The 14,211-nt window shown below is 39.3% G+C and overlaps 1 protein-coding gene across 1 annotated transcript in view; it reads left to right on the top strand.

Annotated features, from left to right (window-relative positions):
• SLC5A8 (solute carrier family 5 member 8) overlaps window positions 1-13,503 on the top strand; it is a gene marked incomplete at both ends in the record, with an annotated part of 51,470 nt that extends 37,967 nt beyond the window's left edge. The window contains 4 exons of the mRNA XM_081309309.1: window positions 6,111-6,316; window positions 9,176-9,279; window positions 12,990-13,069; window positions 13,378-13,503. Coding sequence (XP_081165435.1) covers window positions 6,111-6,316; window positions 9,176-9,279; window positions 12,990-13,069; window positions 13,378-13,503 — 516 coding nt within the window. The remainder of the gene's footprint in view (window positions 1-6,110; window positions 6,317-9,175; window positions 9,280-12,989; window positions 13,070-13,377) is intronic.
• Window positions 13,504-14,211: the final 708 nt, after the last annotated feature.

Here is a 14,211-nt window from a genome sequence, read left to right as displayed (position 1 = left end):
CAAGGTAAGTTCCTGTTATCCCTAGTTTTTCTAATGTTTTGAACATAAAGGGATGCTGTACTTTGTCGAATGCTTTCTCTGCGTCTATCGAGATGATCATATGGTTCTTATCTTTAAGTCTATTGATGTGGTGAATAACATTTATTGATTTCCGTATATTGAACCATCCTTGCATCCCAGGGATGAATCCTACTTGACCATGGTGCACAATTTTTTTAATGTGTTTTTGTATTCGATTCGCCAGAATTTTATTGAGGATTTTTGCATCTAGGTTCATTAGAGATATTGGTCTGTAGTTTTCTTTCTTTGAGGTGTCTTTGTCTGGTTTCGGAATCAGGGTGATGTTGGCCTCATAGAATGAATTTGGCAGAGCTCCCTCTTTTTCTATTTCCTGAAATAACTTGAAAAGTATTGGTATTAATTCTTCTTTGAAGGTTTTGTAAAACTCCACTGTATACCCATCCAGTCCTGGGCTTTTCTTGGTTGGTAGTCTTTTGATTGCTTCTTCAATTTCATCCATTGATATTGGTCTGTTCGAATTGTGTGTATCCTCCTGACTCAGTCTGGGCAAATCATATGACTTAAGAAATTTATCGATGTCTTCACTATCTTCTATTTTATTGGAATATAGCTTTTCAAAATAATTTCTAATTGTCTTCTGTATTTCTGTAGCATCTGTTGTGATATTGCCTTTTTCATCCCGTATGTTAGTAATTTGAGTTCTCTCTCTTCTTCTCTTCGTTAGCATGGCTAAAGGTCTGTCGATCTTATTTATTTTTTCAAAGAACCAACTTTTTGTTTTGTTAATTTTTTCAAAAGTTTCTTTTGTTTCAATTTCATTGATTTCCGCTCTGATTTTAATTATTTCTTGCCTTCTGCTACATTTGCTGTTGTTTTGCTCTTCCTTTTCTAGGGCTTTGAGATGAAGTGTGAGCTCATTTATTTGTTGTTTTTTTCTTTTTTTGAGGAATGACCACCAGTCGATGAATTTCCCTCTTAAAACTGCTTTCATTGTGTCCCATAGATTCTCATATGTTGTGTCTGTATTTTCATTTATCTCTAAGAATTTTTTGATTTCCTCCTTTATGTCTTCTGTAACCCATTGATCATTCAGTAATATATTGTTCATTTTCCATGTGATGTAGGATTTTTCCTTCCTTCTTTTATCATTGATTTCCAGTTTCATTCCATTATGATCAGATAAAATGCATGGTATTATCTCCACCCCTTTATATTTACTGAGGGTTGCCCTATGACATAATATATGGTCTATTTTTGAGAAGGATCCATGTGCTGCTGAGAAAAAAGTATATCCATTTGATGATGGTTGATATATTCTATATATGTCAGTTAAGTCTAGGTTATTGATTGTGATATTGAGTTCTATAGTTTCTTTATTCAACTTTTGTTTGGAGGATCTGTCCAATGGTGAGAGAGGTGTGTTGGAAGTCACCCATAATTATTGTGTTGTGGTCTATTTGATTCTTGAACTTGAGGAGAATTTGTTTTATGAATGTCGCAGCACCATTATTGGTGCATAAATATTGATAATTGTTATGTCTTGTTGGTGAATGGTTCCTTTTAACAGTATATAATGTCCTTCTTTATCCCTTTTGATTAACTTAGTCTTGAAGTCGATTTTATTCGATATGAGGATGGCCACCCCGGCTTCCTTACGAGGACCGTGTGCGTGGTGTATTTTTTCCCAACCTTTCACCTTCAGCCTGTGTATGTCTTTTCCAATCAGATGTGTCTCCTGGAGGCAGCATATTGTTGGATTTGTTTTTTTAATCCATGATACCAGCCTATGTCGCTTTATTTGAGAGTTTAAGCCATTAACATTCAGAGTTACTATTGATATATGGTTTGTACTTCCATCCATGTTTGATTGTTTATCCTTTTTTAAAAAAAATTTAGTTTGTTTCTCCATGATTATCTTTCCCCTCGCCCTCTGTCTTTACCGAGGCACTTCCCACTGATTGTTTTGGTTATTGTTTTTCATTTCTTCCTCGTGTAGTGTTTTGCTCAAAATGCTTTGCAATGCTGGTTTTCTGGCTGCAAATTCTGTTAACTTTTGTTTATCATGAAATATTTTTATTTCGTTCTCATACCTGAAGCTTAATTTTGCTGGATACAGAATTCTTGGTTGGCATCCATTGTCTTTCAGTGTTTGAAATACATTGTTCCATGACCTTCTTGCTTTCAGCGTCTGTGATGAATCCGTTGTTAACCTTATTGGTTTACCCCTGAATATAATCTGTCTCCTTTCTCTTGTAGCTTTTAATATTTTCTCTTTGTTCTGTATATTGGATATCTTCATAACAATGTGTCTTGGCGTTGGTCTACTGTGATTTTGTGTGCTCGGTGTCCTGTATGCATCTTCAATTTGTATATCTGTTTCCTTTTTTATTTCTGGAAAGTTTTCTGTAATTATTTCATTCAGCAGGTTACTCATTTCCTTGGTTTGAATCTCTGTATCTTCTTCTATCCTGATGACTCGTAAGTTTGGTTTTTTTATGTTATCCCATAACTCTTGGATGTTTTTCTCGTGATTTTTTACCAGCCTTTCTGAGTTGGCTAGACTCTTTTCAAGATGATATATTTTGTCTTCATTATCTGACGTTCTGGCTTCTACTTGCTCCACTCTGTTAGTGATACTCTCAATTGAGTTTTTAATTTGGTTTATAGTTTCCTTCATTTCTAGAATTATTGTTTGATTATTTTTTATAATCTCTATCTCCTGATAAAGATGCTTAACTTCTTCTTTTATCTGTTTATGTAATTCATTCTCAATGTGTTCTTTCGCTGCTTGAATTTGCTGTCTCGTATCCTCTTTAAGGTTCCATTCCATCTGTCTAAGGTGTTCCTTGAGTTCTTTATATGACCATTTTTCTGATGACTCTAGGTTCTCCTGAATATTTAGGCTGTCCTGCATTGTTTGTACTCCTTTTCTTCCTTGGTTTTTTAAATTGCTCATGTTACTTCTTGTTCTGTTTGACTGCTGAGTTACTGTTTACTCCTATAAATTTATTTGATGCTTGGGAGGAAAGGTATTAGAAGGGAAGGGAAGAAGTCACTAAAGAGAATGAGACTAAGCAGGTAGAATTCAAGGAAGGGGGAATAAGAAAATTGAAAAGAAATGAAAAGACAAAAGAAGAAAAAAAATAGGAAATAAAAAAGAAAAAAAATGTTTTTTAAAAATAATAATAAAAAAATTAAAATTAAAATTACAAGAAAAAAAATTTAAAAAAATTGTAAAAAAAATTTAAAAAACAACAAGAAAGAAAAATGAAAATGAAAGAAAAAACCCAAATAAAAAAAAGAGAAAAAAAAAAACTAATAAATGCAGTCTTAGAGTTTGATTAACTTCTCTTCCAGTAGGTGGCGCTGTGCCCACCAGGCCAAGCTTCTCCTGTCAATATGGGAACCAATCACTGTGCAGCAGCTCCTCCTCCCAGACTGGGCGAGTCTCCAATCCTGAGTGCCTAGGGCCTCCTCTTGTGTCTAGTCACTTCCCCACTTTTCCTCTAGCCAGGCCCCTCTCACAGGTGCCGCTCACCACAATACTGGCTACACGCCAGGTCTGCTGCTCCCAGGAGCCCTGTTTTCATGAACGACTGGGCACACTCTCCCAGTTTGCCATTCCCTCAGACCCTAAGTTTGTAGAGCTTGGGGCTGAGAATCCTCAGGGAATTTTACTTGCCCTCCAGTAGCCACGCCCCCGGTAGCTGGTGCAAGAGACCTCAGTTGTCAGCACTGGTGGGAGTGGTAGCCGGGAGTTCCGCGCCACGGGTCCCGTGCCACGTCTGATTTCCTTGGTCTGGCTATCACGCTCACAGGAGAGCTGGGGGGGGGGTCCTTACGGGAGAGCTGGGAGGGGCCCTTAAGGTTTCCCCGATGTGTGGAGAGGGAAGGCTAGGGAATTACACACCTGTAGCCGCAGGTTTCAATGAAGGTATCTCCTCCACCGCAGTCTGGTGATGTCAGTTCTCTGCCATGGTGGTATCTCTTGCAAATGGCGACAGTTTGTTTCCCTTTGCTGGGTGACCAATGCAACGGGTGGGTCCTTACTGTCTCTCCCAAGCCCCGTTTCAAACCTATGGCCACTACCTATGAAGGCTGGGTTGGCATTTACCTCTGTAGGAACAGAAGGGCCGACCAGTTGTTTCAGCCGGATGGATTAGTGCTGAGTCACAGCTGTTTGTCTGCAGGAAGCAGGCGAACGGGAGCTTGAATTCAGCCGATCCGGGCTCAGTGTGTGTTCTGAGAGGCCCAGACTGTTCGCCCCAGATCCACGTCAGTTCAGCATTGCCTAGTGATCCTGAGCAAACAGAATTTAGATTGTTTACGACTCCCTATGCCCGCACAGCTGAAGAGGTCAGAGACTTGATCTCTCCGCGCCCGCCACCATGTTGGAATCCTCTCCCCCTCCCTTCCTCCCTCCCTCCCTCCCTCTCCCCATTCATTGAATATTTGTGGGCTAAGCACTGTCTTGGGAGTAGAGCTCTGGATATTTTTCCCTCATGAGTTTTATAATTTTGTGGATCCTTGATCAAGGGTGTTAGCTATTCATTGCTGTGAACAAAGTGTCTGACAAAAATAACTTAGAGGAGGAAAAGTCTATTTTGGCTCATAGTTTCAGGGGTTCAGTACATGGATGGCTGATTCCGTTCCTTTGGGCCCTAGGTGAGGCAAAGCTCCATGGTGGAAGGGTATGACAAATGAGCTGCTCTGTTCATGGCAGCCAGGAAGCATAGAGAACAGGAAGGGACTATAGGGCATTTAAACTTTTCTGGAGCACACCCCCAGTGACCTACTTCCTCCAGGTAAGGTCTACCTGCCTAACCACTCAATTTAATCCATTCAAACTGGGGTGGACTAGTTAGGTTATATTTCTAATAATCTAATTATCTTACCTCTGAATATTCCTGCATTAGTACAGGTGCTTTTGGGGGACACCTCATATCCAAAATATAACATCAAGCCATGTATCCCACTAAGAGTAAGCTAAGTCTGGCTTGTCTTCAGATGGCCACCAACTATGCTAATCTCATCTTATTCAAAATTTATTTTGCTCCAACTATGTGTCCAGTAAGTGCAAAGGTACTAGAAGGAGAAAATAAAATCTGATTTCAGCTCTCAAAGAGTTAATAGTTTATGAAAGAGCTTACAAAAATCCTTGTCTGCAACATGAATCTCCTGATCTGATCAACAACCCTCCCACTCTCCTATCAACACACCATTCAATCTCCTACTCTGTGATTTCACTTTTGTTTTCCCCCTAACTTCAGGTGCTCCTGCCTTTCCTCTTCATGTAGCGCCTAAGGCTCGGGCCACCCTCACTGACCATGATTCCTAAATTTCACTACAGAGGGAAGGTCTTTCCAGCTCAGGGTTTACTTTTTCCCTGTCATTTGTAACGGGAGCATGAATCATTCAAGAGCTAACAGAACCACTGGATTTCTGGTGAAAAAGGGATACCTGAGTCTTATAACTTCAGAGGGCACGGCTGACCAAATTCTCCCCTCTCTGTCTCCATTTACCTTTATAAAGTCTTGGTTTTGTTGAGGGTACTATCACAGTCATTTGTAAAAACTGTTTGCTAGTTTCTCCCTAGTTGTCCTACAGCTCAGTTACAATCATGCATGTTGTTAAATGTAAGGATAAACCTGATATGCTTTTTTGCACGTGTGGAGTGCTATTTGCTCAGATTAAATGAAATGTAGGTGACAGTTATCTTGTAGCCAATTATGTGAGTGATTTCATTTTTTGGATATGAGAAAAAGAGAAGGCCAGAGAAAAGTATTGGCCACGGGAATAGTGGAAAAAATGAAAGTATGTGACATTTGAAAAGAAAAATGGGTAGGAATTCATGATTGGTTAAAAGTGATATGGAAAAGGGAATGGGGTTACAGAGTCTACAAGGGTCTGGACTGAGGGACCAGGGCCAAGGGTACCCATGACAAAAGGCAGCAATCCTTTGAGGAAGTCGAGTTTTAGAAAGGGAGCTGGTGAATTGGGCTTGGATCATGTTGAACTTAACTTCTTAATGTTAATTCCCATTTCAAAGCATTCTGTATTTTTCTTTCAAAAGCATTTTCTTTCTCTAGGGAGCACTTTTGGGACTCTTGGCTGGATTTGCCATTTCCTTATGGGTTGGAATTGGAGCTCAACTTTATCCTCCACTTCCTGAGAGAACTCTTCCATTACCTCTGGAAACCTATGGCTGCAACAGCACGTACAATAGGACAGATTTGATGACAGCTACTGCAATGCCATTTTCTACTAGTGCTTTTCAAGTACACAACATTGAAAGGTACTAAGTTTTAAAATCTGTCTTTAAAATTTAAATGACAAATAGAGAACTCCAGTTGCTTTTTGTTTTGCCTGTAACACTGTGTTTTTTCTGATTCTGAAATGGCTATAGCCCATGTGGCTTTCTGGCTGTAACATCTTATTCAGCAATCGCAAAAGAAAAATCGGTATTTTCTTAATTTGTACAACAATTTCTGTTTTATCAAAAGATCTAAAGGAGACTTGGATATTTTTTAATAACTTTATTTTGTTCATTTTTTTTAATTTGGTGCTAAGGGTCAAACCCAGTGCCTCATACTTATGAGGCAAGCACTCTACCACTGAGTCACAACCTCAGCCCCAGCCTTGAATATTAATTTAAAAATTCTATTATCGATAAACTCTACCAAACACCAGCTCTAGCTGCTTAAAGAATTATCTCTCTTTGAAACACTTTACAATGAAAAACTCAATTATAAAGAAATATTGTTTATACATCTTTGAAATAGATCCTTTACTGTTGTGGTTTAGATAGTTGCCCCCCAAAAGCTCAGGTGTGAATCAGTTCAAGAAAATTTAAAGGTGAAATGATGGGGTTATGAGAGTTTTAACCAATCAGTACATTAATCCTCTGATAGGGATTTAACTGGGTGGTAACTGTAGGCAGGTAGGATGTGGCTGGAGAAGGTGGGTCATTGGAGTGTGCCTTTGGGGTATATATTTTAGCCCTGGTGAGTGCCGCAGTCTGGCTGGGCACAACTCAGGAGCCACTTGTCAAAAGAAGCAAACTTTATTTTTAGAACCACACAGGCCAAACCACACAGCTCCTCAGGAAAAACCTTCAGAGCCCAACTGCCACCACAGGCTTCCCACAAGCCTTTCAACCTCCCCCACTCCTCCTGCTCTTCAGGCTGATTGGCTGGGTCGCGTAGGCAGAGCCAGAAAAAGTCCCCCAATGAGCAGCTCCGTGGTCTGAAAGGGTGGGGAAACAGCCCAGTGAGCATCACCGCAGAGGAGCCAATCAGTTGGCAGCTAGAAGTTTGCTGGGGCCGCTGTGAGCCAATCATCAGCTGGCAGCTGGAAGTTTGCTGGCAGCTGGAAGTTTGCTGGGGCCCTTTCGGCTGTGGCTCTCAACAGGTGAGGGCAGAAGTCTTTCTCTGCTTCCTTATAAGATGTTCTGAGCCGCTTTCCTCTGCCACACCCTTCCACCAGGATGTCCTGCCTTATCTCAGACTCAGAGTAATGAAGTTGGCCATCTATGGACTGAGACCTCTGAAACCATGAAACCAAATAAACTTTTCTTCTTCTAATTGTTTTCATCAGGTCTTTTGGTCATAGTGGCAAAAAAAGCTGCCTAAAATATCTACTTACTAAAGAAAGATTGTGAATCTTTAAAACACTACCAATGAGTTACAGCTGTGACATTCTTGCTGGAGTTTTTAGTTGTGTGTATGTGTGGGTGTGTTTGTGTGTGTGTATTTTTTTTTTGGTACCAGGAATGGGAATTAAACTAGGAGGCACTCGACTAGTGAGCCTCATCCCCAGCCCTATTTTGTATTTTATTTGGATACAAGGTCTCATTGAGTTGCTTAGCACCTTGCAGATGCTGAGGCTGGCTTTGAACTCCCAATCCTCCTGCCTCAGCCTCCTAAGCCGCTGAGTATGTAGTATATTTTTGAGCCTATGAACACTTAATGAAATAATACACACTGTGTCTTATTTGAATAGTCAACAATGTAAGGGCAAGAATTTGTAAAAGTACAGGCTTAAAGTGCACAAATCTTGTGGATAATTTTGAGGAATGCAAAAATAAGGCCACTGTCCCCAAAGTGTTGCCACAGTGCCAGCTTGCATAAAATAACAATATTAGAGAATCATTGCTTAAGTGTCTAGATAAAGTGTCTCCTTAAAATGGACCCACTCCTGGAAGAAAGAACGTTGCCACACAGCCATTATCAGCAAAGCCGTTCTTGTCATGGAGGGAATTCAGCTATGAGAATGCTTGCTAATGGGACTACTAGGGGAGTTCAAGGCAGGGAAGCTCTTCAAGTGTAGAGAGAAAAGGTATTTCCAGAGTCTGGGGCACATCTGGCTGTCAAAATGAGGTGCTATGTGGACAGAGGCAAAAAACTTGGGAGGCAGTCTGGACAAGGATGAGAGCACTAATGGGAGGGGCTGGGAAAATCACTAGAGTCAGAAAGAGAGTGAGACTGCGGGAAGCTAAAGAGGACATTCTGAATTTCTCTTAGCATTTTCCTCAATTCTGTAAGTATCTCCTTTAGTTTAAAAGTCTAAGGCAGAATGGTCATTTGGATTACTGAAACCAATAAACCAGCCAAGGCTTAATATGTGAGTGGTACCATAATAATCACTTTTATATAGAGGAGGAAAAGTTTATTGGGGGCTCATGGTTTCAAAGGTCTCAGTCCACAGATGGTCGACTCTATTGCCCTGGGCCAGAGATGAGGCAGAACATTAAGGGGTAAGGGCCCAGTGAAAGAAAACTACTCAGCTCATGGTGAGGGAAGGAATCACAGAAAAAGAGAAGAAAAGGGGCTACAGGGAAGATTGCCTTTCTAGGGCACTCCCCCAGCAACCTGCCTCCTCCGGCCATGCCTACCTGCTTACGGTTACCACCCAGTCAGTCCATTCAAATAGAATGGACTGATTAGGTTACAGCTCTCATAGCTGAATCATTTCACCTCTGAACATCCCTGCATTAGCACAGTTTGGGAGGGCACCTCATATCCAACCATAACCCTACTAGGTTTTACTACTAATATTACATAAAATCATTGTGCATGCTAGGCAAGTGCTCTGCAACTGAGCTGCATCCCCAGCCCTACATGAAATCCTCAGATATGCTTTTGCTATCTTTTAGGACTCCACTAATGGATAATTGGTATTCTTTATCATATCTGTACTTCAGCACTCTTGGAACTTTGACAACGATAATTGTGGGGATGCTTATCAGTTTATCAACAGGTAATTATCTTAACATTAGTATTCGTGTATTTGCCTGTGTATCAGTTTTTCCTGTATCTGTGTTATAACTGTTAATGTTATCTTATTGTGATCTTGCTAACAACTAGTTTAATTATTTCTTCCGTTTTACTCATGGGAAACTTGAGAGCCCAGACTTGAAATCGAAAGACTATTTGTGTTTGAATTTTGGATCTTTCACTTAGCAGCTGCATGAACCTAGGCAAGTCACATAACTACCTTGAAACTTAGCTTTCTTATGTACAAAATGAGGATAATAGTTAACCAGGCTACTTCACAGATTGCTATGAGAGAAAACTAAAGTGTTTGAAGAAAACTATATAGTAGCTACTACAAAGATAAGGATTCTGTACATTATTTTTATAGCAACCCTATGCCAGAAACTTTTCATTGTCCCATACCAGTTCTTTGTAAGCTGTAAAAAGGTATAAACATGAAGGAATAATAATTATAATCTTTATGCCTCAGCATAGTATAAAAGCTTCCAAAAAATGTTCATAGACTTTAAAAACTACATATGTTTTTTTAAAAAATCCAACTGATAATACACAGAGTATAAATTGCTATGGAGCTTTTATCCTGGAAATAAATTTATTTTGTCTTCATTGTGTGAATTCTCTTGGCTTCCCTCCTATGTTGGGTTTGCTGGTGCTTATATCCCACTAGTTCTAATTCTTATTTACTTCCTTAATTGAATAAGCACAATAGAAGAGGTTTTGGAAACTTTGCATGTCTGAAAAAAATACTAAATTGAAAATAACTCACCTGTGTTCTGAGAGAATGTCTTAATTTTCTTATAGGTGACTGCTCTTCTGTGGCTTGCCAATGCCTCACTACTTCTGACCCTTTGCCTGTGACCCATTTTCATAACTATTGACTTTCCCTCAGCCCTCAGCAGGGCCCTTTTAATCTGAAGACCCATGTCCTCCGGTTTGGGGCATTTTCTTGTCTTATTTATTTTGTAATTTCTTATCATTTTCTGTTTTCTCTTTCTGGAAACTCCTGTTAGTCAAATGTTTGAGATGGATAGTTCCTCTTATTTTCTTGTCTTTTCTCTCCAATTTTTTATCTCTGTGTCTTTTATTTCTACTGTGTGGAATTTTTTCAATTAATTTTCCAGTAATTCTCAAAGGTACACTTGTTCCAGTTTTGAGAATAGTCTGTGGGGAATGAGGCAGGCAGGAGGCTATTGCAGTAATCCAGGTGAGACATTGCCAATGTCTTGGCTGGGCACAAGATCACAAGCCACCACACAGCTTTGTCGATTCAAACAGCAATTCTTTATTCCCGAACTCACACCGGCCTCTACACACATGTTCTGGGGCAATCCCAGTTCTCCTCCGCCCAATTCACCTACTCCACGAGGCTTTTTTCCAATATCTTTCTGAATCTCACGAGAACTCAACGGGAGCTCAGGCAGCAGGAACGCCCTAATCCCAGCAGCAATAATCTTCAACCTCTAATTTCCCTAAAACCCCTATTGTCTTAAACCGGGAACGCCCTAAACTTGTCTTAAACCGGGAACGCCTTAAACTCAAGGATCGGGATACTTCCTCAAACCTGATCAGCTCTAAACCTGGATCCGCCTTGGTCCTTGAGCAAGGTCACCTTACATGCAATGTCAACAGTGAAATCCATTTAACATGGGGTACGCTAGCAAGGAAATTTTGATGCGTCATTCCTACTTGGCAATGGCCCTCAGCAAGACATCACGGTGACTCTGGCTGGGGTAGTAGTTGGAAAGGGATGGGCTCCTTAATTCCCCGCATCCCCTCCCACAAATACATCCTTAGCACCCAAATTAGGGGAAGCCTGCTCTGCCTTCTTTATCAAGGTGTTATAAATACTCTGAAATGTTATACTCTGTCCAGATCTGTCTGATGTCTTTGCTTGCTTTATGCTACAAAGCTGCCAAAGCTGTGCCACTTTTTAAAACATACTATCGACTGTTATTTTTTGACACCTGGATAGCACTGTCTTTCAAACTTCTGTGACATTGTATTAATTATAAAGTTTGTTACTTCTTGTTACTCCTTGATTATTTTAAAGTATTCTCTTTCTTTTCCCAAAGTATTGTGCTTTTTCTAAGTAAAAACCACTAGCACAGTAGGTTTATTCCTTACCTCTTTTGATATTTATTAAGACATATTTTAAACTTTTCTTACTAATTACCATTATTCAGACCTGGAATAAACATCTCTCTCTTCTTATACTACTTGACCTTGAACTTTAGTCTACCCTCACTTTTAAAAAAGGAAATGGAATATCAGAATACTCCCTTTGAATATTCCCTCCCCATCTTAAATTCATTGATTCTGTACACAGAATCTCTCCTCACCTTAAATACATTGATAACTGTACACAGGTATGTATTTTATTTTAAAAACTAATACTTTATCCAGGTGAGAAGACATCCAATAATAAAAAAATACCTTCATTAATTTCATAAATGACTTATTCCTACTCAACACCAGCAGTGAACACCTTGGAAAAACCTGGGAACATATAATTCTAAAGTTCCTTAGGAAATATATTTTAAAACATACTGTTCATCAGTTAAATGTGGACAAATATTTTTGTAAATAGCCCACGAACCCTGATGGCAGTGATTGTCTTACTCATCTCTGTCTCTGCAGCAGCTAGTAGAATCTTATCACATAGTAGGTACTCAGTAATGTTGAATGGATGAATTTAAAGCTCATCTTATCTCCAAAAATATAGATTCTCATAATTAAAAGTCTAGTACTTATACCAAAGTGGTGATACGTACACTTTAAAGGGCATAAAAATTATCTTGGAAACTTGGCAGAAATCAGGATTCGGTGGCCCTGGAAACAGGGGTTCTAATTTGGTCAGTCCAGACTGGAGTCTGGAAATCTGCATACTAAGCACATCTACTAGATGATTTGGATAGAGATTATTTGAGAACCATAGACAGTTTTTAAATGCATCCTCTTGAGCCATAAATAAATTACCAAATAAAGAATTATTTTTCATGAAGCAAAACCTTAGGGAAGAGGATTTAAATCAAACATCAGTAACTATATCAATTTTCAGTTAATTATTCAACAGTTCATAATTTCCTGATTTCTTTTTTTAAAAAAATATTTTTGTAGTTGTCAGTGGACTTTTATTTATTGATACTTGGTGCTGAGAATCGAATGCAGTGCCTCACACATGCTAGGCAAGTGCTCTGCCACTGAGCCACAACCCCAGTCTGTTCCTGCATTTCTTCTCACATATCAGTATTTGCAGCCATAAAATTGGGGAAAGGCAGCTCTGCTAGCTCAAGCAGAGACAGATGGTTTGATATTTTATTGGTGGATCATGAAGGATACTTTTAAGCCAGTTTTTCTGTCAGAATAGGAGCAGATGACTCTCTTGTTGAGCACTAGCTGAAGCAGTTGCCTTGATTTTAAGAGCTAGTTATAATTTTTTTTTCTCTCTCCCTCTTTTCCTCCCTCTCTCTTACCCTCTCACCTTACAAGGCTCATATTTATCACAGTGAGACACTGAAGGGGAACGGTGGGCTGAATCTTCAGCATGGTTTGAAAGTTTCCTTTTCTCTTCATGTTTTTTATGAGTCCACAGAGTTGAATGTATATAAATTAAATGCCTGTATGATGGGATGTCAACGTGTAGTTATAGGTATCATTTTAGCAATGTAATCATGTTTTTTGTTTTCCCTCCAGGGGGAAGAAAACAGAACTTAGACCCCAGATTCTTACTAACCAAACAGGACTTTTTATCCAATTTTGATATTTTTAAAAAAGTAAGTTGACTTTCATTTACCTTAAATTAGAAAACTGGGCTTTATCCCCTGAATAGAACACTAGTCCTCAGCCTCTTTTTTTTTTTTTTTTTAACAGAAATGGACAGGGAAGGTATTTATCTTATCCTCTGACAATTCTGTGTATCTGTGTCATTGTATCATCTGCTGGTTTATATCTGTTGTACATCTCTCCCTCGGTAGATTACAAAGCTGGTTTACAGAAATAGAAACCGTAGTAACAATGATTTGTCATTGAACAAATGAAGTTTCTTGTTTTTCCTAATCACTATGTTAACATTTTCTTTTAGAAGCAGCATGATATAAGCTATAAATCTCATCCAGTGGAGGATCTTGGAACTGATAATCCTGCCTTCAACCATACTGAATTGAACTTCACAGATCATTGGGGCAAGGTCAATGGGACTCGCTTGTGAAACACCTCCAAAGCAAGATGATTTGAAATGATGCCTCGATTCTATGTTTTCTAGGATATTTAGATCAGATTTAGATCTATCTGTCTTTCTTTTGTCTGTCATGTTATGGGGCAATGCATTTTTGTTAAAGAGAAGTCCTAACTTTCTTCTCTTTCCATACTGATTCATTGATGCTACTCTGGAGTCAAGAGTTTCAGCTTCAGCATTTCTCACTTTTATTTCAATGAAGATACAGTTGTGAAAGTTACGACTACATATAGGCTGGAAGGCTAATGCACACATGTACCTGTGTTACTTGTTGGCCAAAGGCATGTTTTTGGGGCATTATTGAAAATATTTTCCGTGCCTTTAGTGCTAGCATGTAAGCTTTGTATTCACCAAAGTCATAATTAATATTGAAAAGAACTATTCTCCCTTCTACCACTCTATTTGTAGAGAGCAATGAAGTGATAAAGCTGTCTTGTCTAAATCTTTGCTTTTTATCCTGGTTCAGCCCAGAGCTCATAGTAACTTTGGAACCGATTTTGGCTCAGGAAGGTGATCAATAAGTGACCTGTCTGGGACAGAACAGGGACCCAGTGATCAAGGTCTTCTTGCATCTATTCTTGTGCCTTTGGGTTTCTTTCTGAGATTCCTGGCCATTGGCTACTTCTCTCTATTGCTTTTCTTAAACTATAGCTCTTGGATTCTGAACCTCTGACTGTGATT

Source organism: Spermophilus citellus (genome assembly GCF_964194105.1).
Source record: "Spermophilus citellus genome assembly, chromosome: 10".
NCBI classification, from domain to species: domain Eukaryota; kingdom Metazoa; phylum Chordata; class Mammalia; order Rodentia; family Sciuridae; genus Spermophilus; species Spermophilus citellus.
This window is presented reverse-complemented; position numbering and strand designations above follow the sequence as displayed.